At 46.5% G+C, this 27,773-nt stretch overlaps 2 protein-coding genes across 2 annotated transcripts; both read left to right on the forward strand.

Annotated features, from left to right (window-relative positions):
- Positions 1-236: 236 nt before the first annotated feature.
- Positions 237-6,873, forward strand: LOC130473733 (zinc finger protein 624-like). The gene is given in 3 exon segments (XM_056845311.1): positions 237-332; positions 1,839-1,965; positions 5,294-6,873. Coding segments are annotated over 3 exon segments (1,803 nt in total).
- Positions 6,874-19,946: 13,073 nt separating this feature from the next.
- On the forward strand, positions 19,947-27,433 carry LOC130473739 (zinc finger protein 664-like). The gene is made up of 6 exons (XM_056845325.1): positions 19,947-20,123; positions 20,436-20,484; positions 22,987-23,054; positions 24,397-24,492; positions 25,925-26,231; positions 26,652-27,433. Exons 1-6 carry the CDS (start codon positions 19,947-19,949, stop codon positions 27,431-27,433), a joined length of 1,479 nt encoding a protein of 492 aa, XP_056701303.1.
- Positions 27,434-27,773: the final 340 nt, after the last annotated feature.

Consider the following 27,773-nt stretch of genomic DNA (forward strand, 5'->3'; position numbering starts at 1 on the left):
CAGGCCTCCCGTGCTCCATGCCCCCGGCTTGCGCACTGCCGCGGGAGGGCCCCCCAGGCCTCCCGTGCTCCATACCCCCGGCTTGCGCGCTGCCGCGGGAGGGCCCCCCCCAGGCCTCCCCGTGCTCCATGCCCCGCCTTGCGCGCTGCCGCGGTAGAGCACCCCCAGGCCTCCCGTGCTCCATGCCCCTGGCGTGCGCTGCCGCGGGAGGGCCCCCCCAGGCCTCCCCGTGCTCCATGCCTCCGGCTTGCGCGCTGCCGCGCTGCCACCAGAGGGTCCCCCTCAGCCCTCTCTGTGTATGTGTGTGTGTGCGCGAGATCCCCTGGCTGCTGGTGAGTGCGTGTGTGTGTGTGGGGGAGAAGCCTCCCATCCTCTTTTTCCTTCCTCCCTTCCCTTCTTACTTTTCTTTTTTTCTTTCCTTCCTTTCTCCCTTCCCTTTCTCCCTTCCCTCCTTCCCTCCTTCCCTCCTTCCCTCCTTCCCTCCTTCCCTCCTTCCCTCCTTCCCTCCCTCCTTTCTTTCTTTCTTTCTTTCTTTCTTTCTTTCTTTCTTTCTTTCTTTCTTTCTTTCTTTCTTTCTTTCTTTCTTTCTTTCTTTCTTTCTTTCTTTCTTTCTTTCGTGGCTGGAGATCTTGCAACCCTAGCCTCTTTCTCCCCCTCCCCCACACTGGGAGATCTATGCCTGGTATGGCCCCCGAACACTGTTATAAATGTGAAAATGGCCCTTGGCAGGAAAAAGGTTCCCCACCCTTGGTTTATATACTGATGTTTTTGTTTACATATTGTAAGCCACCATGAGCCTTGTTTTGGTGGGGAAAGAGTGGGATAAAAATCTAATAGTAGAGGGTAATTAATGGAATTGTTAATAATAACACTAATTTCTTTTCTGCTCTGACTTTCTAACTGGGACTCAAGGCAGAATATATGTATGATAAAAAGAAACACAATCAGTAAGCAGTGGATTATAATCTAAGATAACAGTATTAGATTGGATAAGAATCATAGAATCTTCGTAAGGCTAATTAAAGCATTCAGGCTAGGATTGTAGACTGAGGTGAAACGTCAAAGAAGGCATGTAAATAGAATACAGAAGTGCATCAGTAGCATCTGCCACTATGTCGTCTCAGTAAAGTCAGGAGGGTAACAGCTGGTCCTTCACCCAGAGCAAGGCTGCCTTTTCCCGTATGAGCTGATAGTCTTGCCACATGCAAGGAGATTCTGGGATTTGGTAGCTGCTTTTCTGCCCTTCTTTACCACTTCCTGTTCCTTGCATTGCAGAGTTCTTCCTTCTAAATTCTGTGCATTCTGACCCATCAGACAAACAGACAGTAGTTTTGTATACGATAACAGGACCAAGATAAGATTTGGCAAAAGGTTGGAGGCAAAAAGGGTATGCGAAATGAGGATACAGGGGCAATTGTGATCACGAGCCAAGAGAGAGAGAATCTAGTTCCCCTGCCAAGAAAGTATAATGCAAAGTACTTGGAAAGTATAGAACGCCTTCTATTGACCTCCTTATCCTTCCAGGTGATGCTATCAAACCTATGATGGAGAATCATGATGGAGAAAAAGCGGCTTCTGTGCAGCCAGATCAGGTAAATGTGGAACCGTGGAAAGGGCCTTTGGGTGTCTCCCCGCACCCTCCCTAGGCCAGGGAGAATCTCCCTCTTTCCCTCGGCTGCTATCTTCGCTGCTCACTGAATAGAAAATGAAAACTTCTGATGAAAGTTTGAACCTTGAAATCAAACATCTAATTATTGCCCTTTTGGAATGCCCCTACGTAGGGGAAGAGCTGTTAGATTATCTGTGATGGCAGAGGAATTTCTTCTTTCTCTTTTCAGGGTCTGGTGACCTTTCAGGAGGTATCCATTCATTTCTCTGAGGAGGAGTGGGGCCTGCTGGATCCGGACCAAAGAAGGCTTCACAAGGAAGTCATGGCGGACAATTATCAGAATGTGGCCTCCCTGGGTAAGGCGCTCATTTCCCTTGATTGAGAGATGCTGAAGGCAGAAACCGGTCCTTCTAAGAAGGACCTCAGCTCTGACCTGAATGGCCAAGGCTAGCCCTGAAGCAGGTCAGTACCTTTCAGTGATTATGCTCTTAGAATTGACCCCTTTCTGAGAAGTGATATGTTACTTTATTCAGATAATCACCTAATAAGCAGGACACAACTTAAATTACTTACAGAAGTAAGTCTTTTTATTGTATAACTTCAATATAATATGTGTACATGCATGTATTGTAAAGTCTTAAAAGTGTATACAAGAATACAAGCGAGTTCTGTTATACTTAGTAGTCTTAAAATCCAAAACATAAAACAGTTAAAGAAGCCTGATTTAGTTAAAAGAATCTGATTCACAATATCTAGAATACCATATAAGTATGTAAATACACATACGAAACCAGGTATCTTCTGATAACCTCTTGGTCTACACAAAGACTTGGAGAGATCGAACTTTCCTACCTTTCCGCACTCATATTTACATGTCTCCCAATATTAATTAAATAACAGGAGAGCAGAAAGTCTTGCTATATTTCAACCTCTGAAGCAGTCAGGATTAAGCAACCAAAGTAGCTTTGGGGTCGCTGCTGTTCCTTGCTACAATATTCATACTATAGCATTGTTGACATGGCAACATACTGAATAGGCCTAGGCATGGCTCACAGAGTCAGTCAAATGAGGTGGTGGAACCCTGAGATAAGAAATTAAAGAGAAACCAGATTTCAGCAGGTGAAGTTTGGCTCTGAGTCCTGATGAGCTTCACTTGCTGAATTCCTGCCTCTGAGGCTTCTCTGGAATTTGTTTGGGCAGCTGCGGTTTTCCCGTTCTAAGATGGAGGGAAAGGGGGGCTCTGTCTACGCTCGAGTCTGGTTTCAAGATCTGAATCTTTCTTAGAGTTGGAATGTCTGGAAGTCACTGGTCTCTTTCTTTCCCCCAAAGAAGGACTTCTGCTTCTCCAGCCTGATTCCATATCCCCAGTGGAAGAAGCAGGAGATCCACTTGTCCAAGACGCAGAAGAACCAGAGGGATCAGCAGGTATTTGCTGACTTGTGTGGTGGAAGTGGATAGGACTTCTCATGGGCTGAATTTCACCAGCTGGAGAACGGAGGGATTCCTCAGGAGGCGACAGCCTGAGCATGGCCAGGAAAGCTTCCTCAAGTATGAAAGAGGAGTTAAAACAGGAACAAAATGCTGGCTGGTTTGAACCTAAGATTGGCGGGAAATATTTATTGAGTGCTCAGCTTTAATACACATTAATTTATTTATATGCTGCCTCTTCACAGACCTGCTGAAGTTAGCTCAAAACTCAAAGCAATAGCATAAAATCCTGAATACTGCCTAAATCAGGGGTCTGCAAACTGCGGCTCCTGAGCTGCATGCGGCTCTTTGGCCTGTTGAGTTCGGAGCCTCTGCTTTCGCGCCCGCTCGCGCCAGCAGCCGGGCTGCGGAGCTGCGCGCCTGAGAGAGAGAGAGCGCGCGAGAGAGCAGGCGAGCGGGTGCGCTGTCTCTCCCCCCAGCCCCCGCCGTGGAGAATGGCCAGGTCCCCCTTTCCCTTGCCCTCAATGGTTGGGAGGCTAAAGCCTCCCCTCCCCTCTAGCCGCGCGATTGCTGGGCAGGCGGCTCAGCGGTTCCTGCCCCCCCCGCCCGCCTATCAGCTGTTGGGGGGGCGGGCTTCCTTTGGTAGACCTGGCCTCCGGCTGAGTCCCATTGGGAGGCCATGTCTACCCACTGGCTTTCTTGGCGGTAGACCTGGACTCCGAGGAGGGGAAAAAGTCCCCCTTCAGAGGCCAGGTCTACCAATTGGCTTCTATGGGCCTCCGGAGGCCAGGTCTACTGCCAAGAAAGCCAATGGGTAGACCTGGCCTTCCAATGGGACTCAGCCGGAGGCCAGGTCTACCAATAGGCTTTTATGGCGGTAGACCAGGCCTCCAGACGAGGACTCCAGATGGAGAGGGGGAAATGGCAGGGACTTACAATTTAATTTTTATCAATAAATAAGATCACTATTAAGTATGATATCAAGTTTTATTCAGTGTACCTATAGTTTAATTAAGACTTAAAACTTTAATTAAAGTTTATTAAGTTAATAAACAGTGTACCTACCTATATAGTTTAAGTTTAAGAAATTTGGCTCTCAAAAGAAATCTCAATTGTTGTACTGTTGATATTTGGCTCTTTTGACTAATGAGTTTGCCGACCCCTGGCCTAAATGATCAGTTTAAAAATCCAGGGACTCAAGAGTGCAAAAAAGCCACAAAGTTGCCTCAGAAATATCTGGAGAAACACTCAAGTTTAAAGAAGACCCTAAAACAGCTAGACATCCCCCCCCCAAGTTAAAGCCTAGTTGGAAAGACATGTTTTTCCCTCGCTAGGTCAGCTCCAGGCAAGTTTAAAGGGTGGGGGGGACATTCCTCAGACGAGGGGCAGCACTGGAAATGCCCAGTCTCCAGTCCCCACCTACCTCAGCTCGCCAGGCAGGTCCACAGAACACAGGGCTTGGGAAGCCGAACTTTTTGGTGGGTGGGGAGTACAGTTAGCTTTAGAAATTTGGGGCTGAGACTGGGTCTCCCTAGTCCAGGTGAAAAGCTCTGCTCCAAACTGGCTGTCCAGTGAACACAGTCAGTTCTGCATTCGAATATAGAAAGAGATTTTCTAGAGGTCCAGCCTCCTGTTTCACACGGTGGTCGACTAGAATCACTGGAAGTTTCACAAATAGAAGAACAGCTCCAAAGCATCCCTCTTCAGAGACCGACTGCCTCTAAACGTGGAGGTTCCACTGGGCTACCTTGTGTCTTCTGGAACTGCCCTTCAAGGAAGAATCAACAGCTGATTCATACAGGGCAGGATTTGACTCTCCTTTAAGTGATCCCGGTTCTGTCGCTATGGAGAGCAGTTAATGGCCTTCTTTACTTGATTCCACTTTTGCTTGAGGGTATTACCAAGCGTTTCTCTTTATTGCAGCGGCTGATGCTCCCCAGAAAAAGCCTAAGGGTGATCCACAACACCTCCTATTTGCTGAAAAACAGCAGAAAAGAAACGCTGGAACAAAACGGAAGAGGGGGAAGGAATGTGCTGCATTTCAGGCTGCTGAATCCCAGGTGTTTAATACACGGAGATTCCACACAGGGGAGAAGCCTGATAAGTGCTTGAAGGGTAGAAGCAGCTTTGCTTGGAAGGGAGACCTTTCTGGCCACCAGCATATCTACACTGGGGAGAAACCTTCTAAATGCTTGCAGTGTGAAAAGAGCTTTGCTGAACGTTCTAACCTTACTGTCCATCAGCGTATCCACACAGGGGAGGAACCTTATAAATGCTTGCAGTGTGGAAAGAGCTTTGCTCGGAATTCACACCTTACTGTCCATCAGCGTATCCACACTGGGGAGAAACCTTATAAATGCTTGCAGTGTGGAAAGGGCTTTGCTTCGAATTCAAATCTTACTGTCCATCAGCATATCCACACTGGGGAGAAACCTTATAAATGCTTGCAGTGTGGAAAGAGCTTTGCTGAACGTTCTAACCTTACTGTCCATCAGCGTATCCACACAGGGGAGGAACCTTATAAATGCTTGCAGTGTGGAAAGAGCTTTGCTCGGAATTCACACCTTACTGTCCATCAGCGTATCCACACTGGGGAGAAACCTTATAAATGCTTGCAGTGTGGAAAGGGCTTTGCTTCGAATTCAAATCTTACTGTCCATCAGCATATCCACACTGGGGAGAAACCTTATAAATGCTTGCAGTGTGGAAAGAGCTTTGCTGAACGTTCTAACCTTACTGTCCATCAGCGTATCCACACTGGGGTGGAACCTTATAAATGCTTGCAGTGTGGAAAGAGCTTTGCTCGGAATTCACAGCTTACTGTCCATCAGCGTATCCACACTGGGGAGGAACCTTATAAATGCTTGCAGTGTGGAAAGAGCTTTGCTCGGAATTCACAGCTTATTGTCCATCAGCGTATCCACACTGGGGAGAAACCTTATAAATGCTTGCAGTGTGGAAAGGGCTTTGCTTTGAATTCAAATCTTACTGTCCATCAGCATATCCACACTGGGGAGGAACCTTATAAATGCTTGCAGTGTGGAAAGAGCTTTGCTCGGAATTCACAGCTTACTGTCCATCAGCGTATCCACACTGGGGAGAAACCTTATAAATGCTTGCAGTGTGGAAAGGCCTTTGCTTCGAGTTCAGAGCTTATTGTCCATCAGCGTATCCACACTGGGGAGAAACCTTATAAATGCTTGCAGTGTGGAAAGAGCTTTGCTTCCTGTTCAAACTTTACTGTCCACCTCCGTATCCATTCTGGGGAGAAACCTTATAAATGCTTACAGTGTGGAAAGAGCTTTGCTGAGCATTCAAAGCTTACTATCCATCAGCGTATCCACACTGGGGAGAAACCTTATAAATGCTTGCAGTGTGGAAAGGCCTTTGCTTCGAGTTCAGACCTTATTCACCACCAGCGTATCCACACTGGGGAGAAACCTTATAAATGCTTGCAATGTGGAAAGAGCTTTGCTGAGCGTTCATATCTTACTATCCATCAACGTATCCACACTGGGGAGAAACCTTTTAAATGCTTGCAGTGTGGAAAGGCCTTTGCTTCGAATTCAGCGTTTACTATGCATCACCGTATCCATACTGGGGAGAAACCTTTTAAATGCTTGCAGTGTGGAAAGGCCTTTGCTTCGAGTTCAAATCTTACTGTCCATCAGCGTATCCACACTGGGGAGAAACCTTATAAATGCTTGCAGTGTGGAAAGAGCTTTGCTCAGCGTTCACACCTTACTGCCCATCGACTAATGCACACTTGAGAAACTATATCAGCACTTGGACTGTGGAAAGAGCCTTCCTTGGATTCACGGGCTGATTGTTCCTGAATGAATCCACAACAGAGGAGGAGCCACATCATCGCTTGGAATGTGGAAGGAACCATATAAACAAGAAGGAACCAAATGAATGTTGCCAGTTTTGCAAGATCTTCTGCCTGTAGCCCAACCTTCCAGGAGTCATAATCTAGACTTTTGGTGCTCAGTTCAGCTTTAGGCTGTAAGTTTAATTGTTAGTTTCATTTTCTTTAAAATGAAATTTTTATACAGATACCGCTGGAGGAGAGAGAGGAACGTGCTCAGTAGGCCAAGGAGCTTTTTGTCACTGAGCTGGTAATTGTAGTCAAAGGCCTTCCTCCATTGTCAGTCAGAGAGAGAACAGATTCTATAGCAATGCCATTTTCTGTTGTCGTCTTGAAGCGGTTCAGTGCCTTTCAATTGACTATGCTCTTAGAATCGACCCCTTCCTGAGAAGTGGTATGTTATATTATTCAGTTAGTCACCTACTAAGCAGGACCCAACTACTTTACTCACTTAAAAAAGTAAGTCTTTTTATTGATGTGCTCCAATGAAATTATTTGTATATATGTGTATATGTTTTACAAAGTTTTACAAAGTCTTAAAATTCAGTAACAATGTAAACAGTAAAGCAAGCAAGTTCTACATACTATCCAGTTTTAAAATCCAATACTTAAAATATAAGAGTCTGATTTAGTTCAAAGTATCTAATTCACATTCTAGAATAACATATAAGTAAATTCATACATATCAAGACCATCTTCTGTGACCCTCAGTCTAAAGACTTAGAGAGGTCTGAAGTTCTAGCCCTTTCTCTGCCCATATTTATACTGTTTCATACTGTATTTTCACTGTTAAAAGTCACTGTATTTTGACTTAGCTGGGTTTCCATGGCTAGACTTATACCATATAAGGACTTCCTCTCTGTATTCCAGCCGGCCTCCTTATAAGGATTTCCTCCTTGTATTTCGACAGGTTACCATATAAGGGTTTTCCTCCTCCAGCTGGCCATTTGCCTATTTCTTAAACAGTCACCTTTAGCTTTAATATACCTTCACGACGCCCAGCATTATCAGCATCCTCATCTCTCAAAGAGTACGATCAAATGAATCTATTCTGTAGTAATTCTTTCATACTTGAAAACACAATATTACCTTTATACAATACTATTTTGTAACAGTCAGTGTTTGTGGCAGACTGAATTTCACAAGCTTAGTTGGATTCTAGAAATTCAGTTAGATTCCAAAAGCTTATCTTGCAAAAGATTAGGGTTTTTTAAAACAGTAGAGGTGTTTTCTAAAAGTGGCTCTTAGCCAGGCATGTTCATTTTAAATGAATTACAAGCCTCTAAATGGTCTTTATGAAGAATAAGGTTTCATATTGAATAATTCTGCATATGTACAACACTAATATAATGCTCTAATATGGTCTAATATGTCAAAGCCTTTAACAGTCTTTGCATTGTTGAGCAACAGGATGGGAACATTATAGATTCTCCCGCCTCCATCAGAAAAACGGCTTTTTTGCCCAGCAGTAATTTAATTGTGTATGAGAACGTGGCTAAAATATCTGTTTCAAGTTACTGAAGTCCATACAGAAATAGCTAAACAGTTCTTTTTGGTGGGCATAAGCGTGTCATGTGTTGTTGCGCGCTTTGGGACCTAACTGCTTAATACAGTATTCCAGTGTCCTGACAAATAGACATGCATTGAGGATTCACAGGGGCATGGGGGCTGATTCAGAGCATGTGGAGAGAAGGGGCTTCAGCCTCCCAATCTGATATGGCTGGAGTTTGCTCCATTGCAGAATCTTACATGTACTGAGGAGCTCTGCATTCAAGTTCCCTCTCTTTCTGTGTCCCTGTCTGAATTGGGCTGCCGTGCCCCTTAGAATTCAGTTCCAATCACAAAATTCCAAGAGGTGACGTGATAACCACGTTCAGGTGTTTGAAGGGCTGTCATAGAAAGGATGGTGGCGAGTTGTTTTTTGTATCATCAGATGGTCGGGCAGGGCCAGCAGGTGGAAATTAAACCAAAAGAGGTTTGGGTTAAACATTTGAAAGAAGTTCTTAACAGTTAGAGCGGTTCCTCTGGCTTCTTTGCGAGGTGGTGGGCTCTCCTTTTATGGAGGTTTTACAGCAGAGACAGCAATGCTGTATCTGACAGCAATGCTGATTCTGTACTTAGGTGGCTCAGAGGGAAGGCAGGAAGGGATGAGACAGTGTTCAGCTCTCGTGGCCCTTTCTTACTTGTCAGGAAGGAATTTTCCTCTAGTCAGATTGGCCACGGATCCTGGAGGATCCTTTTGTGAGCATACAGCAGAGGTCACTATGGAAGTTGTGGGGGGAGGTAGTTGTGAGTTTCCTGCATTATGCCTGGGGTTGGACCTTGGAGGTCTCTTCCCACTCTATTCTATGTTTCTAAATGAGGCCCCGATTATACAGCTGTTGAAGTGGTATTGGTTTTGGCACGTTCGGGTTGGAGCAGCTTCCTTGTGAGGAAAGGCTGCAGATTGTGGGCCTTTTCAGTCTTGAAAAGGGGATCTGATGTACTCTATAAGACAGCCCTAGAAGTACTTGAAGATGGTTATGATATTTTTGAAATTGTGGCCAATTTTGAACTCTTAGTTTCTTCTGGAAGTTTCTGTATTCTACCTGTCACTTCCACGGGTGATTGTCTCCAGGCTACCGTTAGTCATAGAATCATAAAGTTGGAAGGGACCACTAGGGTCATCTAGTCCTACAACCTGCACAATGCAGGAAATTCACAACTACCTCCCCCCCACACCCCCAGGGCCCAGAAGATGGCCAAGATGCCCTCCCTCTCATGAACTGCCTATGTTCATAGAATCAGCATTGCTCACAGATGGCCATCTAGCCTCTGCTTAAAAACCTCCAGGGAAGGAGTTCTCACCACCTCCCAGGGAAGCCTGTTCCACTGAGGAACTGCTCTGTTAGAAATGCTTCCTAATGTCTAGATGGAAACTCTTACGATTTAATTTAACCCGTTGTTTCTGGTTCGACCTTCTGGGGCAACAGAAAACAGCTCGGCTCCCTCCTCTATAAGACAGCCCTAGAAGTACTTGAAGATGGTTATCATGTCCCCTCTCATATCCCCCAGAGCAGAGTAATACCAGTGATACCAGCACTTCACGTGATCTGGACACTATACTTCTGTTGATACAGTCCAAGATCGCATTTGCCTTTTTACCTACTGCATCACACTGCTGACTCATGTTCAGTGTTTGGTCTACTAAGACCCCAAGATCCTTTTCGCACGCACTACTGCTCAGACAAGTCTCTCCCCATCCTATAATTGTGCATTTGATTTTTCCTACCTAAATGTAGAACTTTACATTTATCTTTGTTGAAGTGCATTTTATTAGTTTTAGCCCAATTCTCCAGCCTGTCAAGATCATCCTGTCTTCTACCGTATTTGCTACTTCGCCCAATTTAGCATCATCTGCAGATTTAATAAACATCCCCTCTATTCCTTCATCCAAATCATTTATAAAGATGTTGAACAACACAGGACCCAAGACAGATCCCTGAGGAACTCCACTAGTCACTTCTCTCCAACCATTAACTTGCACTCTTTGGGTACGATCTGTCATCCAGTTGCAGATCCACCTCACAGTAATAGGATCTAAACCACATTTTCCCAATTTGTCAATGAGAATACTCTGTGGAACCTTATCAAAAGCCTACTGAAATCAAATAAACTATGTCTACTGAGAGGAAGAACGGTGAATGAATTCCAAAAGAATTGGAAGTGCTATTTTGAATATGCAAACTTGAAACTATAAAAGAAGACATTAGTATTGATATAGGTTGGTGTAGAGAGTAGACACAGTGAATTGTGCTAAGACGTTAAATAAGATTCTAGAAATCATAGATTGCAGCAGAAATGCCAGGTAGGTAAGATAATTTTAAATGTAAAACTTAGATAATAACATAGTTTAAATAGAACAGAGTGATTATATGACTATGAAGATGGCTATGTATCGACCTTAAGAACTGTTAAACATCAACCCTGGAAGAAGCCCAATCTGTATATGAATGGAATGTATGCAGTGTATGTTGTGTTAAAACTTAATAAAATCTTTTTTTTTTTTAAAGTTAAACTATGTCTGCAGCATTCCCCTGATCCAGCAAGGTAGTAACTTTCTCAAAAAAGGAGATAAGATTAATCTGACAGGACTTGTTCTTGAGAAACCTGTGCTGGCTCTTAGTGATCAGATCCATCCTTTCTAAATGCTGAAGGACTGTTGATTTGTTCGAAAACTTTACCTGGTACAGAAGTCAAGGTGATGGGTTGGTAGTTACTCGGATCCTCCTTTTTACCCTTCTTGAAAACTGGGACAACATTTGCCCGCCTCGACTTCTGGCACCTCACCTGTTCTCCAAGACTTCTAAAAAATTATGGACAGAGGCTCAGAAATTACATTTGGCCCAGAGGACTTTACCTGAAGTCACACTCTGAATTCCCCGTGTTAGGAAATTGGGGTTTGTATAAACGTGTGTGGAGTGAGGTTGCTTTCTCCTCCTTCTCCCCACCCTATGTGTCCTTTCGTCTGTTACCACCTAAAATAAACTAGTGCCCATTTGTTTACCAGTGGTTGGGGGCTCAGGCCGGTTCTCTGTGTGCATGAGAGGGTGGATGGTCCCAGCGTCCACTCCCCTTTCTCAGGGCATGCTTGAAGAGGTGGACAGGTGCTCGGGTGAAGGTCTGATTTTTTAAAAGAGACGAGATCTTTATTTACTGCTACAGAGTGGTAAGCTGTTGAGCATCAGCACATAGGAAAATACTTTCACAACCTAAAAGACTCTAGGGGATCTAGGGAAATAAAACATATGAGGCTAATCTAAACTTCTCAGTCATAAGAGCTTAAGAGTAGCCCTCTTACAGCCTTCCAAGTTGGCAGCCATCACCACATCCTGTGGCAGGGAGTTCCGCAATGTATGCATTGTGTGAAGAAATGTTACCTTTACATCCCGATTGTGAGATGGGCATCTTGGCTTGTCAGTTGGCTGCGTGCTGCCAGAACAGTCTGCCAGCACGCCCCGGTTGAGTGGTGTAAGGTTCAAGCCTCCCCACGACCCTCTGGGTGGGCGCTGGACACAGCCGACTCAACGACTGACGAGCCAGAGGGGCCTGAACCTGTTTACTTAAAGGCCGGTAGTTTTCCTGGCACCCAGGCCTCGCCACTCAAACCATGGGGTTCTTTTCTGGGGGAAGAACCACTGACAAACTCATCCCACGACTTCTACTTAGGTAAATCAAGTAAGGTTATTGATATGAGAGAGTAAATAAAAGACAAGCTTTCATACAATGACAGGCAATAAAAGAAAAAAAGGGGGGGGAAGACTTAGAGCTACTAAATCTCTATACTACCTACTTACAAACAGAGCCGATCCCCATGGCTCTTCCAGCCAGCCAGTGAAGAAAAGAAACAAGAAAGGCAGGCTTCCCCCAAGGTGAAACCTCCCCATTTTCACATGGTGGGTGGACCTTGGCAACACCAACCCCTCATTAGTTCCAGCCGTCAGCTGAACCCTCCCAGATGTGGGGTGAAACTCCCAGTGCCACATTGCCCTTTTGAACTGGGCCAGCTGTAGAGATAGCCTCTTTCTTACAGGTGGGAACCAGATCTTTTGGCCCTTGCTGATCTAGCTGGGTGGGAGTCCCTTTGCCCAGTGATGCGTTTGGGAGGGGAGGTCCTTGTGGTATCCAGGCACCCATTTCCCCAGTCGCCTTGGAACACATGTCTCACTACCTCACTGCCTAGCTCAGGCTATCCAAATAGCAAACCATTTTCCCGAGGGGCACATGGTCATGTCCTTGCACGAAACGAATCTTTGCTCTGCTGGCAACGTGGGCATTTTGTTACTCTCTTCCCTAGGAAAAAGCCTTGTTCCCAGAGTCTGGGTTTTCGCTGGGGGAACTTCAGAGCTCCTTCCGGGTCCCCTTCATCATGGTCCACTCTGCAAGTAGAGGGACCCGTGACTCAGTGGTAGATCACCTGCTTCGCATAGCACCACAGGGCCACCATAACTTCTGGGTCACCCACGTTGATATTTGAGGCAGTCGAGCTGTGCTGCAGTTGTTGTGCTGCAGGGCAGAGCTCCTCAGTGTCCCCTTGGATTGTTTTCAAAACACACGTGGATGAAAATGCTCTGGTGGAGCCTAGTGGAAGGTGGGGTTTGGAGTGGGGCCTAAGGAAGAGTTCCCTCCTCCAAAGCAACCATTTTCTCCAGGGGCCACAGCTCAATGGACGATCACCTGCTGTGCACAGTACAACCTGGCTATAAATTCCAAATCAATCCCAGTAGACTCCCAGTTAATGCAGGAGGGTTGGCAACCCTACTGCAAATAGAGAAGCCAGGAACTTCACAGCAAACTACTTCAGTTGCTGAACATGCCTCGTTTGATAACTGCCACCCCCAGTGAGCCAAGCACGACCGTGTTTGTCTGTCCTTCACAAAATAAAACGACAGTCCGGAGCTTTTACGGTGAGTCAAAGAAGCAAGCGTTGGAGCTGCATGACTGTCGTCTCACTTAGCTGTGCACAATGTCACCCCTCTCTCACACAGAGATGTATTTGCCTGCCAGAATCTCGGGGGGAGGTCTTTCACATCACATTCCTTACAATGTCCTCTAAATTGGAAATGGTGGGGATCGAACCTGGGACCTTCTGCAAGCTAAGCAAATGCTCCAGCACTGAAGCAGGGACCAAGACCTTAGGGAGAGGGGACTGTAGAGGGGAGCCCCTTAGTGAAAAGCCAGGGTCAAGAGAAGCCTCTTTTCTTCCAGGCACCAGGAGGCCAAGAGAGTGTTGTGCCGGAGTAATCATTCAGACATACACGCAAGGTACACGCATAAGCTGCGTACAAGCAAAAGCTGTTAGCTGGCAGAAGCCGCTTGAAAGTAACCCATCCCCCTTCTCTGCCTAACAGCCCGCTCTCCCTTTCCTTTAGCACCAAGCAGATAGGCACACATACACACATTCCAAGGGCTGGAAATGTAACTTTCGCTTCACCCTGCAAAAGAACACTCTGAGCTTTCTCAAGGAAACAGGCTCCATTCATTAATGTAGCAAGGCTCACGCAGGCGCTGCAGAAACTAATGACGGTCCGTTGACAAGCTAACCACGGATGTTAAGGAAATCTATCATTGTTGTATTGGAATGTCAAATGTGTATAAAACCTCTTGCATTTGCCCTGCTTCGGTGTGATAGGATCGCGGAGCTGTTTGTCTGGATCCTGACTCACCCGGTTATGACTCCTTGGCCAATAAAGCAAGCCATAAGCTCAAACCAACCTCCTGCCCTCATTGATCTCATTGGACTCTGCGATAATGGGGGGAGCACTACAAGAAAAAGTGGGAGAGGGTGGCCCTTTACTCCGGAGCCCCCAATCTGCAGTGAGACTTTGATTGCAAAGGCCTAAACCTGGAGAGAGTGCCAACATTTTAAAGGGGGAAGTGGGAAGTGGTTTGAGAGAGATTCCCCCTTCCCACAGTGGACACACAGATTTCATTCTCCTCCCTCCCGTCAAATAGAGTGTGCAGGTTTTCAATAACCACCCAGAGCCAGTGAGATACTTGTTCAAGGACCATCTAGCTTAACTATTGGATAGGGCTCAGAGTAATTTTTGGGGGTACCTCAACTCACAAGTGCCCTACCTTGCAGGACTGACTTCTTGATTAGACGGTTGCTGACGTTGTCCTTTGATCTCTGGCTGGTGGGATAGTAAAGGGGCTGGTGGTAGCGTTACCCTGGGGTTGTGAGGATTCACACCTCAGCACTTTGTGGTTTTGTTCCTGATCAGCTGGTCACCCCTCAGGAGGAGTCTATCAAGTCTTTTGTCACCTTCTGTATGCCAAGCCGATGCCACAGTCCAGGGTTTGTGGGAGAGCAGGGAATACATGACTCCCATGTGGCTGTCTGCAGTACGCCGCTGGATGAGTGATGACAATCCCAGTCCACAGCCAGCTGCACCAGACTGTACTGGAAAAGTCCCCTGAACCAACAGGGTCGAACTGTCTGCAGACAGCCACTTGGTTGCGAGCCAGTTGGCTCCATGTTCTCAGCTGGTGAACAGAAGGGGGAGCTGAACTGGCCAGTTTTTGAGTTTCCCTACCACGCAGGGGGAGTTCTTCTCACACAGAGATGCATGGCGTCACCGTACGAACATACCCCTCACAGGCTCAGCAACAACCCTGCTTGTGTTTCAGCTGAACGAAGTTTGATTCCACCTCATGTATTGTTGGCCAGGCTCCTAAGGAGGGAATGTTTCAGTCAATGGCAGGGTTGGAAACAGGTGAGAGTAATCTTGAAGGTCACCTAGTCCAGCCCTCAGGTCAATGCAGGAGTAGTCAGCTACAGAGCATGCTCAGGAGGGCTCCCAGCCAGACTCTAGCCAGACATAGACGTGCTTAGTTTCCCTAGGGTTGCCACATTAGCGGTCTAGTTGTATCCCTAAAACAATATGCCGAGAAGAACCTGTGGGTAGGGAAGAACTGGGCCCACAGACCATGAAGCCCGACTCGCTCCCATGCTATCTGGGGAGGTGGAAGGAACCCTGAGGGCCATCTAGTCCAGCCCCCAGGTCAGTTCAGGCCTAGGCAGCTAACGGGGCCTTCTCAGGAGGGCTCCCAGCCAGACTCTGACCAGCTGAGCTTCCTGAGGGTTGCCTTCATCAGCCTTTCAGTCATGCCCTTGCAACAACATTCCCAGACCGGGAAACTGGGCTCTCTCCTATGCACATCTAGGGAGGGGTCGCACCTCCGCCCCTCACCCCACATCAAGCCCCAATCCAGCACAAAGTCCCCTCTGAGGCTCGGGAGGGAGGGAGCTGATGCTCGGTCCCTGAATGTGCTGCCACCCCCTTTATGTCTGCTGGGAAATAACCATCCTGAGATCCCTAAGAGCCACGTGGAGGATGGGAAGGAGCTTCTGGCCGGGCTCACTTGTCTTGAGCCACGTATATAAAGCCCTTCCCAGGCATCGGCTGCGTGTGCTGCTCCTCCTTTAGGATCCCTCCCGGGGAGCAAGAATGAGCCTCAGCTGGGGTGGGAAAAGGGGGCTGAATCCTGCCTCCCCTTTGCAGGGGAATCGGAGCGGGGCTCGGAGGGTTCAAGGATGCAGCATTGAATGGGCGGAGGGGAGGAGGAGGCCCGTTCTGCCTTCCGGGGAGAATCGGTCGAAGGGTTAAAGGGAAGGAGTCTCCATTCCTAGAGCGGCAGCAACAACAAACCAGACCAGCTGACCTGGGACCTGAGCCCCCTCTGGCTCCGTTGGGCCTCCTGAGCGGGGAGTTGTGAGCACCGGCGGGCGAGGGGCGAGGAGGGGCGAGGAGGGGCGAGGAGGAGGAGGAGGAGATAAACGGCGGATGACTTTTTCAAAGAACTGGTGAGCAATAAGAGAAGATTTCCTTTGCAACATCCTTTCCTGGTTGTGAGAGTGGAAGAGACCCGGTGGGGGAGGGGAGCGTGTGGGGTTGTTGCAAAGACGCCTGCAAAATCCCCCCCTCCCTCCACCCCACGACTCCGTAGTGAAGCAATACTCGCTCCTGGCCACGTTGAGCCAGCGGGCTCCGTTTCCCCCACAGGGTTTCCCCTCTTGCTCCCTGGGAGCTCCTCTCCCCCCCTTGGAGGCAGAGCCCGGCTCTGCCAATACTCTGCACATGCGCCATTGTGCTGTTGGTTTCTGCGCCTTCGGCTGCTGCCCGCAGACCAGCGAAACGGCTGCTCTTTGGGCGTTTTGTTCCGATCCTCCCCATCAGTCTGGCGTTGTTGTGGGGCAGGCAGGGGGGGTCCCCAAAAGGGCCTGCAGGTTTTCCTCTTGCTGTTCTGGCAGAGCAAACGTGGGTTTTGTTTTTTTTGGAGGGTTCCCCTTTCCATTTTGCTATGGCTTTTTCCCATGGGTCACCGTGAGTCGTAAGCGACTTGACGGTACTTAACACACACACACACACACACACACACATGGCTTTTTCCTCCTGCCAGCCAATCTTCTTTTCTGGGCCCCTTCTGTGGGTGGGCTCACTTCGGGGGCCTTGGGCGATTGGTGGTGTGTTTCTAGCAATCTGCCTCTCCTCTTGCAGTCTGGGGCGCCTGGGAGGATCCGATCCCTTCTGGAAAAGTCATCAAGGTCTCGAAAGACATTCTTGGGTTTCTGAAATCAGCCACAACCCCTGACAGACCTCTGCCTTGCTTTGCATGTTTGTAGGACAAAGATTTATTTAGAGAATGTTTATGCCGGCTCTCTTTTATGAGGTGGCATAAAAAGCAAAATATCATAATAAACCTAAAAGATCCATCATTGAAAGTCCAGCATGACCCTGCCACAGCATAAGAACAGATCTTGGAGCAGCGGAAAATCAATAGTAGTTTCCAGACCAGAAACAGCCTACAAAGATTAACTCCTAAATAAAAAGGAGCCCTTTAAAATTCTTGTTTTTATTTGGCGTGCAGTGCTCTTCAAACTTCTTAGCATATTTAGATTTCTTATCTGCACAGCTAGTCAAAAGGTAGAAAACCTCTCAGGGGTTGGGGCCTTTCAAAGTTGAAGATAAGGTCTTCCTTCCTCTTCTCCGGATCCCCCATAGATCCGCTGGTTTCCATGATCTTTCCATGATATTTGGATTGGGGCCATCCAACACCTCTGGGAATCTAAGCGGCTCCACCCTGCTTCTTATTCCCTGTTTCCAACCGCTCTGTAAATTGGCATCCTGCTCCCATGCAGGGTTCTCTGGTTGGAGAATGCTGCAGGAATCTTTCCTTTTGAGTGGCGGACACTAATCTGGTGAACCGGGTTTGTGTCCCCACTCCTACGCACGGATCCAGGTGGGTGACCTTGGGCTAGTCACAGTACTCTTAAGAGCTCTCTCATCCCCGCTTACGTCACAAGGTGTCTGTTCTGGTAAGGGAAGGTGATTGTAAGTCAGTTTGATTCTGCCTTAAGCATATAAAAACCAACTCTTCTTCTTCTTTATAGTTTACCAACACTTGCATTAAGCAGCAGATGACCTTTTCAGAAGGCCTTTCTGCTTGATCTCTGGAAGGTGGAAGGTCAATAGAAATGGGAACCTGAGGAGTCATTACTAATTCAGGCTCTGTGGACTGCTGCTCTCTTGAGCTTCCTCTTGAGCTTCATTTAATGTTTTAATATCATTTATACCCCACTTTTCTCCCCAGTGGGGACTCACAGTTGCCTGCCACCTTCCCCAGTTCTCCACTTTCTCTTCACAAGAACCCTGTAAGGTATTTCAGCCTGCGAGTGTGTGACTGGCTCAAAGACACCCAGGTAGCTTTTGTGGCAGAGTGGGGATTCGAACCTGTGACTTCCAGACCTAATCCGGCATTCTAATCACTGTACTACTTGCTCCCTTCTGCTAATTTTGCACTCATTTCAGTGTTTTGCCTATCGTAGCAAAATTAAACAAGAGTTCAGAAGACTAACACCCTTGAATCTAGTATGAGCTTTCGTGAATCCGAGCTCACTGCTTCAGATGCAGATGTCACGTGTGTGTGTATAAATTCGCAACACAAAAATCATAGAATCATAGAGTTGGAAGAGACCACCAGGGTCATCTAGTCCAACCCCCTGCACAATGCAGGAAATTCACAACTACCTCCCCCCACATTCCCAGTGACCCCAACCCTCCCCCCACCATGCAGGATCCCACAATCAAAGCACTTCCGAAAGATGGCCATCCCGCCTCTGCTTAAAGACCTCCAAAGATGGGGACTCCACCACCCTCCGAGGCAGTGCATTCCACCATCAAACAGCCCTCACCGTCAGAAAGTTCTTCTTAATGTTTAGGTGGAATCGCTTTTCTTAGTTGAAATACATTACTCCGTGTCCTAGTCTCTGGAGCAACAGAGAACAAGCTAGTTCCCTCATCAACATGACATCCCTTCAAATATTTAAACATGGCTATCATGTCTCCCCTCAACCTTCTCTTCTCCAAACTAAACAAACCCAACTCCCTAAGTCTCTCCTCATAGGGCATGGATTCCAGACCTTTGACCATTCTGGTCGCCCTCCTCTGGACACTCTCCAACTTGTCAACATCCTTCTAATTGTGGAGCCCAAAACTGGAGACAGTATTCAAAGTGAGGTCTGACCAATGCAGAATACAGTGGTAGTATTACTTCACTTGATCTAGACACAATACTCCTATTGATGCAGCCCAGAATTACATTAGCCTTCTTAGCCGCCATATCACACTGTTGACTCATGTTCAGTTTGTGGTCCACTAAGGCTCCCAGATCTCTTTCACATGTACTGTTGTCAATCCAACTATCTCCCATCCTGTACCTGTGCCTTATGTTGCTTCTGCCTAGGTGAAGTACTTTACACTTCTCCCTATTGAAATCCATCTTATTACTTATGGCCCAGCTCTCCAGTCTATCGAGGTCATTCTGAATTCTGACCCTATCCTCTGGGGTATTAACTACCCCTCCTAACTTGGTGTCATCTGCAAATGTGATTAGCATGCTCTCTATTCCATCATCCAAGTCATTTATAAAAATGTTAAATAGTACCGGTCCCAGGACATTCCCCTGTGGCACCCCACTGGTCACTCCTCTCCAGGATGAAGCTGTGCCATTAATGAGCACCCTTTGTGTTCGGTTGGTCAACCAATTACCAATCCACCTAACAGTAGCAATGTCCAGCCCACTTTTTATTAGCTTTGTTTCAAGAAGATCATGGGGGACTTTATCAAAGGCTTTACTGAAATCAAGGTATACTATGTCTACAGCATTCCCTTCAACTACCATACTTGTCACTCTGTCAAAAAAAGATATGAGAATAGTTTGGCATGACTTGTTTTTGAGAAACCCATGTTGTCTGTCAGTGATCAAGGCATTTCTTTCTAAGTGCTTACAGACCGTCTTGTCTTTTCAGGAGGTCACAGATCCGACTCTTGTCTTTATAGAAGAATCTGTCAGCGGAGGAAGGTGATGTGCTAGTCCAGGTGGAGGCTCTTTGGAGTGGAAGGGAGGATGAGGAGAGAACCGGACTCAGCTTTTTCTGAATCAAGAAAAGGGCCTGATGCCCCCAAGGCTGGGAGAAGAAGGGAACAGTGCGAAGGAACCATGCAGAAGGGCCTGGGAGACAACGACATCCTCCCTCCAGATGTGCAGCGCCAGCAATTCAGGCAGTTTTACTACCAGGAGGCCGAGGGCCCCCGAGAGGTCTGCAGCCAACTCCACTATCTTTGCAGTCAGTGGCTGAAGCCGGAAAGGCACAACAAGAAGGAGATGCTGGACCTGGTGATCCTGGAGCAGTTCCTAGCCGTCCTGCCCCCAGAGATGGAGAGCTGGGTCAGGGAATGTGGGCCAGAGACCAGTTCTCAGGCGGTGGCCCTGGCAGAAGGCTTCCTCCTGAGCCAGGCAGAGGACAAGAATTGGGATCAGCAGGTGAGAAGTTATCATCTAGGTAGTGTGGGGGAGCATATGGTTATATCTAAGGTCCCCTCGAAATCGGCACGGGTTGCCCCAGCTTTTTGGAACCCCCTCCTTTTCTGTTTTCGTCTTCCTTTTCTCACCAGCCTCGCCTTTCATGGATCTCCACTTCTGTTTCAGGTGCAGGAGAGGATGGCGCAGGAGCGTTACCATGGAGCAACCTTTCCAGGTATGATCAAAAGGGGTTCATGCCCACTGGATGGCCTCCTTGGGAGTAGGGGGGCTACTCTGATGCCCCCTGCTGTTGTGCGGGAAAGATGCTCCACTCCTGTAGGAGATTTATGAAATCATGTTAATTAGTGGCTGGGCAAACCCTCACTATTTTAATAATGGTTCCACAGAACTCTGATCCTTACCATATTAAAATATTGGTTCACAACAAATTCTAGGTCTAAGAAATACTCCTGGTCAAAGTTCAGTCTGTATAGTGACCTCCTTACCTCAGTGGAGCAATCTTAAAAGGAATTAACTTTAATCCCCTCATCCTCTGGAATGTACCATTGTCTTTTCCATTCCTTGATCTTGTTAATCATTAATCATGGTATGCTTTGCCTAAAACTCCATTGTCTAAAAGTATTGATCAACCTTGCTATTCATTATGTGTTTTTCTTAATAAATACCCTGGGAGCTCCACTCAGAAGTTAGAGCTAGTCTCTCACGGATCAAGATACACTTGTGTGTGTGTTTTCCCTTCACACTCCATCCTTTCAGTTTAGAAATTCTTCTCGAGGAAGGAGAAACCTAGCAACGATTTAAAATCACTGCAGGAAAATTGGACAAATACAGTAAGGGTGTTGAGGACAAAGATGCCTCCAAACTCAAATGATTGATGGTTAATGTCAAAAATTGGGGAAATGATTCATTGGTCCATCAATGAAAATGGTTCATTGTGCCATCAAAGAGATAGAAACGCAAAAGTTTTCACGAGCTCTTATCCCTTAGTAATTTCCAATACGTTTAAGTGAAGGGCTTTTTGCCATGCAGTTATCAACAGGGCGAGGTGCATCTAGAGTTGATAAACCGGAGAAGGATGGTGGTGGAAGGTGGCAGTCAGTGGTCTTAAAGCTATGTTGTATCCGACTGGGTATAATGGTCTTGGATCATTCTGTAAATACCCATGTTTGGCAGTATGACATCCCTGGTCTCCTCATTCTTAGATAATACGATATTCTGTTATTATTGATAATAACAATACGATGCAGCTCCATGGGTCCTTACAGGGACCCTGTTGAAAGCACGCATACGACTGGTGCTCCATCAGCTACATTGGCTCCAGATTGTATACCGGATCAAATTCAAGGTGCTGGTGCTTACTTTTAAAGTCCTAAACAGCCTGGGACCCCCATACATGAGGAACCACCTCTCACAATATACCCCTTAGAGGGTGTTATGCTCGTCAGGAGATAATCTCCTAGTGGACCCTGGCCCAAAGATCTTTTGACTGTCCTAAACCAGAGCCAGAGCCTTTTTGGTGGTGGCCCTCACCTGGTGGAACTCTCTGTCTAGGGAGATCCGAGTCCTGAGAGACGTGGCTCAGTTTCACGGGGCTTGCAGGACAGAGATGTTCCGCCAGGCTTATGGTTCAGGACAGCGACGGGTCTATACCAAGGCTGGCCATTCGTTGGGACCGCTTCCTGAACCCACCCTGACTTGATTTCGCTGGCCTCCACATCAGTCACCATCTCACATCATTCTTATCCAGGCTTTATTGTCCATTTTGTGTGGTTTATTTCGATCCCTGATTTGTTGTAAAAAAATGGTAGTTTAATAAATGTTACAGGGTGGAATATGATAAAAAGGGCCATCATCAACCAGGTTTGTTATATTACTGTGTTTTTATTCATATTATTTAATTTTACATTGGAATTAGTGTGTACGTTTATATACTGATGTTTTTGTTTACATGTTGTAAGCCACCATGAGCCTTGTTTTGGTGGGGAAAGAGCTGGATAAAAATCTAATAGTATACAGTAATAAATGAATTGTTAATAATACTAACACTATTTTCTTTTCTGCTCTGACTTTCTAACTGGGACTCAAGGCAGAATATACATATGACAAAAAGAAACACAATCAGTAAGGAGTGGATTACAAGATAGGATAACAGTATTAGATTGGATAAGAATCTTTGAATTTAACAGCACAGATTCCTTGTGAGGCTAATTAAAGCATTTAGGCTAGGATTGTAGATTGGGGGTGAAACGTCAAAGAAGGCATGCAAATAGAATAAAGAAAGCGCACTGGTGGCACCTGCCGCCGTGGCATCTCAGTATCGTCAAGTGACTAATGGCTGGTCCTTCACCAAAGGTGAAGTGCCTTTTCCCGTATGAGCTAATACTCTTGCCACACGCAAGGAGATTCTGGGATTTGGTAGCTGCTTTTCTGCCATTCTTTACCATTTCCTGTTTCTTGCGTTGCAGAGTTCTTCATTCTAAATTCTGTGAATTCTGACCCATCAGACAAACAGACAGTAGTTTTGTATATGATAACAGGACCAAGGCAAGGTTTGGCAAAAGGTTGGAGACAAAAAGAGTGTGCGAAATGAGGATGCAGGGACAATTGTGATCACGAGCCAGGAGAGAAAGAGAATCGAGTTCCCCCGCCAAGAAAGTATGACACAAAGTACTTGGAAAGTATAGAACGCCTTCTGTTGACCTTCTTATCTTTCCAGGTGATGCCATCAAACCTATAATGGAGAATCATGATGGAGGAAAAGTGGCTTCTGTGCAGCCAGATTGGGTAAGTGAGGAACTGTGGACCGGGCCTTTGGGTGTCTCCCCGCACCCTCCCTAGGCCGGGGAGAATCTCCCTCTTTCTCTTTCCCTCGGCTGCTATCTGTGCTGCTCACTGAATAGAAAATGAAAACGTCTGATGAAAGTTTGAACCCTGAAATCAAACATCTAATTATTGTCCTTTTAGAATGCCCCTACGAAGGGGAAGAGCTGTTAGATTATCTGTGATGGTAGAGGAGTTTCTTCTTTCTCTTTTTCAGGGTCTGGTGACCTTTCATGAGGTATCTGTTCATTTCTCTGAGGAGGAGTGGGGCCTGCTGGATCCGGACCAAAGAAGGCTTCACAAGGAAGTCATGGCGGACAATTATCAGAATGTGGCCTCCCTGGGTAAGGCGCTCATTTCCCTTGATTGAGAGATGCTGAAGGCAGAAACCATTCCTTCTAAGAAGGACCTCAGCTCTGACCTGAATGGCCAAGGCTAGCCCTGAAGTAGGTCAGTGCCTTTCAGTGATTAAGCTGTTAGAATTGGCCCCTTTCTCAGAAGTGGTATGTGACCTTATTCATATAATCACCTAATAAGCAGGACACAAATTACTTACAGAAGTAAGTCTTTTTATTGTATAACTTAAATATAATATGTGTATATGCATGTATTGTAAAGTCTTAAAAGTGTATACAAGAATACAAGTAAGTTCTATACACTAAGTAGTCTTATAATCCAAAACTTAAAATATAACACTTAATGAAGTCTGATTTAGTTACCGTAAAAGAATCTGATTCACAATATCTAGAAGAGCATTTAAGTAAGTAGATAGACATACGAAACCAGGTCTCTTCTGAGAACCTCTTGGTCAACACAAAGAGACAGATCAGACTTTCCTACCTTTCTGCACTCATATTTATATGCCTTCAAAATTAATTAAATAATAGGAGAGCAGAAAATCTTGCTATATTTCGACCTCTGAAGAAGTCAGGATTAAGCAACCAAAGTAACTTTGAGGTCACTGCTGTTCCTTGCTAGAATATTCTTACTAGTATTGTTGTCATAACAACATGAATAGGCCTAGGCATGGCTCACAGAGTCAGTAAAATGAGGTGGTGGAGCCCTGAGGTAACAGAGGGAAACCGGATTTCAGCAGGTGAAGTTTGGCTCTGTGTCCTGATGAGCTTCACTTGATGAATTTTTGCCTCTGAGGCTTCTCTGGAATTTGGTTGGGCAGCTGCAGTTTTCCCGTTCTATGTTGGAGGGAAAGGGTGGCTTTGTCTACGCTCGAATCTGGTTTAAAGATCTGAACGTTTCTTAGAGTTGGAATGTCTGGACGTCACTGGTCTCTTTCTTTCCCCCGAAGAGGGACTTCTGCTTCCCCAACCTGATTCCATATCCCCAGTGGAAGAAGCGGGAGATCCACTTGTCCAAGACGCAGAAGAACCAGAAGGATCAGCAGGTATCTGCTGACTTGTGTGGTGGGAGTGGATAGGACTTCTCTTGGGCTTAATTTCACCAGCTGGAGAACGGAGGGATTCCTCACGAGGCAACAGGCTGAGCATGGCCAGGAAAGCTTTCTCAAGAGTGAAAGAGGAGTTAAAACAGGAACAAAATGCTGGCTGGTTTGAACCTAAGATTGGTGGGAAATGTTTATTGAGTTCTCAGCTTTAATACACATTAATTTATTTATATGCTGCCTCTTCACAGACCTGCTCAAATTAGCTCAAAACTCAAAACAATAGCATAAAATCCTGAATACGGTCTAAATGATCAGTTTAAAAATCCAGGGACACAAAAAGAGTTCAAAAAAGCCACAAAGTTGTTTCAGAAATCTCCTCAGAAACACTCCTCAAGTTGAAAGAAGACCCTGAAACAGCCAAAAAGATAAACCCCCAAGTTAAAGCCTAGTTGGAAAGACATGGTTTCCCCTGGCTAGATCAGCTCCAGGCAAGTTTCGGGGAGGGGGGGAGAGAACATTCCCCTGACGAGGGGCACCACTGGAAATGCCCAGTCTCCAGTCACCACCTACCTCAGCTCGCCAGGCAGGTCCACAGAACACAGGGCTTGGGAGGCTGAACTTTTCGGGGGGTGGAGAGTACGGTGAGCTTTAGAAGTTTGGGACTGAGACTGGGTCTCCATAGTCCAGGTGAAAAGCTCTGCTCCAAACTGGTTGTCCAGTGAACGCAGCCAGTTCTGCGTTCGAATAAAGGAAGAGATTTGCTAGAGGTCCTTCTAGTCCAGCCTCCTGTTTCACACGGTGGTCAACTAGAGTCCCTGGAAGTTTCACAAATAGAGGAGCAGCTCCAAAGCATCCCTCTTCAGAGAGCGACTGCCTCTAAATATGGAGGTTCTACTTGGCTACCTTGTCTCTGCTGGAACTGCCCTTCAAGGAAGAATCAACAACTGATTCATACAGGGCAGGATTTGACTTTCCTTTAAGTGATTCCGGTTGTGTTGTTATGAAGAGCAGTTAATGGCCTTCTTTACTTGATTCCGCTTTTGCTTGAAGGTCTTACCAGGTGTTTCTCTTTATTGCAGCGGCTGATGTTCCCCAGAAAAAGCCCGAGACTGAACCACAACACCTCCTATTTGCTGAAAAGCAGCAGAAAAGAAACGCTGGAACAAAACGGAAGAGGGGGAAGGAATGCGCTGCTTCTCAGTCTTCAGAATCCCAGGGGTTTAATACACAGTGCAGAATCTACACAGGGGAGAAGCCTGATAAGTGCTTGAAGCGTGGAAGCAGCTTTGCTTGGAAGGGAGACCTTTCTGGCCGCCAGCGTATTCACACTGGGGAGAAAGCTTATAAATGCTTGGAGTGTGGAAACGCCTTTGCTTCGAGTTCATATCTTACTGCCCATCAGCGTATCCACACTGGGGAGAAACCTTATAAATGCTTGCAGTGTGGGAGAAGCTTTGCTGCCCATTCAAGCCTTACTATCCATCAGCGTATCCACAATGGGGAGAAACCTTATAAATGCTTAGAGTGTGGAAAGGCCTTTGCTTCGAGTTCAAATCTTAATGTCCATCAGCGTATCCACACTGGGGAGAAACCTTATAAATGCTTGCAGTGTGGAAAGAGCTTTGCTGTCTGTTCATACCTTACTATCCATCAGCGTATCCACACTGGGGAGAAACCTTATAAATGCTTGGAGTGTGGAAAGAGCTTTGCTTTGAGTTCAGAGCTTACTATCCATCAGCATATCCACACTAGGGAGAAACCTTATAAATGCTTGCCGTGTGGAAAGAGCTTTGCTCTTCGTACAAGCCTGACTAACCACCAGCGTATCCACACTGGGGAGAAACCGTATAAATGCTTGCAGTGTGGAAAGAGCTTTGCTAGGCGTTCAAGCCTTACTATCCACCAGCATATCCACACTGGAGAGAAACCTTATAAATGTTTGCAGTGTGGAAAGAACTTTGCTTTCAGTTCAGAGCTTACTATCCATCAGCGTAATCACACTGGGGAGAAACCTTATAAATGCTTGCAGTGTGGAAAGAGCTTTGCTCGGCGTACAAGCCTGACTAACCACCAGCGTATTCACACTAGGGAGAAACCTTATAAATGCTTGCAGTGCAGAAAGGCCTTTGCTTCGAATTCAGAGCTTACTGTCCATCAACGTATCCACACTGGGGAGAAACCTTATAAATGCTTGCAGTGTGGAAAGAGCTTTGCTGTCTGTTCAAACCTTACTATCCATCAGCGTATCCACACTGGCGAGAAACCTTATAAATGCTTGCAGTGTGGAAAGGCCTTTTCCTCGAATTCAGAACTCATTGTCCATCAACGTATCCACACTGGGGAGAAACCTTATAAATGCTTGCAGTGTGGAAAGAGCTTTGCTAGGCGTTCATGCCTTACTATCCACCAGCATATCCACACTGGAGAGAAACCGTATAAATGTTTGCAGTGTGGAAAGAACTTTGCTTTGAGTTCAGAGCTTACTATCCATCAGCGTATCCACACTGGGGAGAAACCTTATAAATGCTTGCAGTGTGGAAAGAGCTTTGCTCGGCGTACAAGCCTGACTAACCACCAGCGTATCCACACTGGGGAGAAACCTTATAAATGCTTGCAGTGTGGAAAGAGCTTTGCTGTCTGTTCAAACCTTACTATCCATCAGCGTATCCACACTGGGGAGAAACCTTATAAATGCATGCAGTGTGGAAAGGCCTTTACTTCAAGTTCAGACCTTACTATCCACCAGCGTATCCACACTGGGGAGAAACCTTATAAATGCTTGGAGTGTGGAAAGAGCTTTACTCTGTGTTCAAAGCTTACTACCCATCAGCGTATCCACACTGGGGAGAAACCTTATAAATGCTTACAGTGTGGAAAGAGCTTTGCTTGGCGCTCAAGCCTTACTATCCACCAGCGTACCCACACTGGAGAGAAGCTATAAATGCTTGCAGTGCGGAAAGTGTCCGTTCAATCCTTACCACCCACCAGCGTATCCACACTGGGGAGAAACCTTACAAATGCTTGCAGTGTGTAAAGAGCTTTGCTTGTCGCTCAAGCCTTACTATCCACCCGCGTACCCACACTGGAGAGAAACTATAAATGCTTGCAGCGCGTAAAGAGCTTTGCTGTCCGTTCAAACCTTACCACCCACCAGCGTATTCACACTGGGGAGAAACCTTATAAATGCTTTCAGTTTGGAAAGAGCTGTGCTCAGAGTTCACACCTTACTGCCCATCGACTAATACACACTTGAGAAACTGTAACAGCGCTTGGATTGTGGA

The sequence above is a fragment of the Euleptes europaea genome, chromosome 1, assembly GCF_029931775.1.
Source record: "Euleptes europaea isolate rEulEur1 chromosome 1, rEulEur1.hap1, whole genome shotgun sequence".
Lineage (NCBI taxonomy): Eukaryota > Metazoa > Chordata > Lepidosauria > Squamata > Sphaerodactylidae > Euleptes > Euleptes europaea.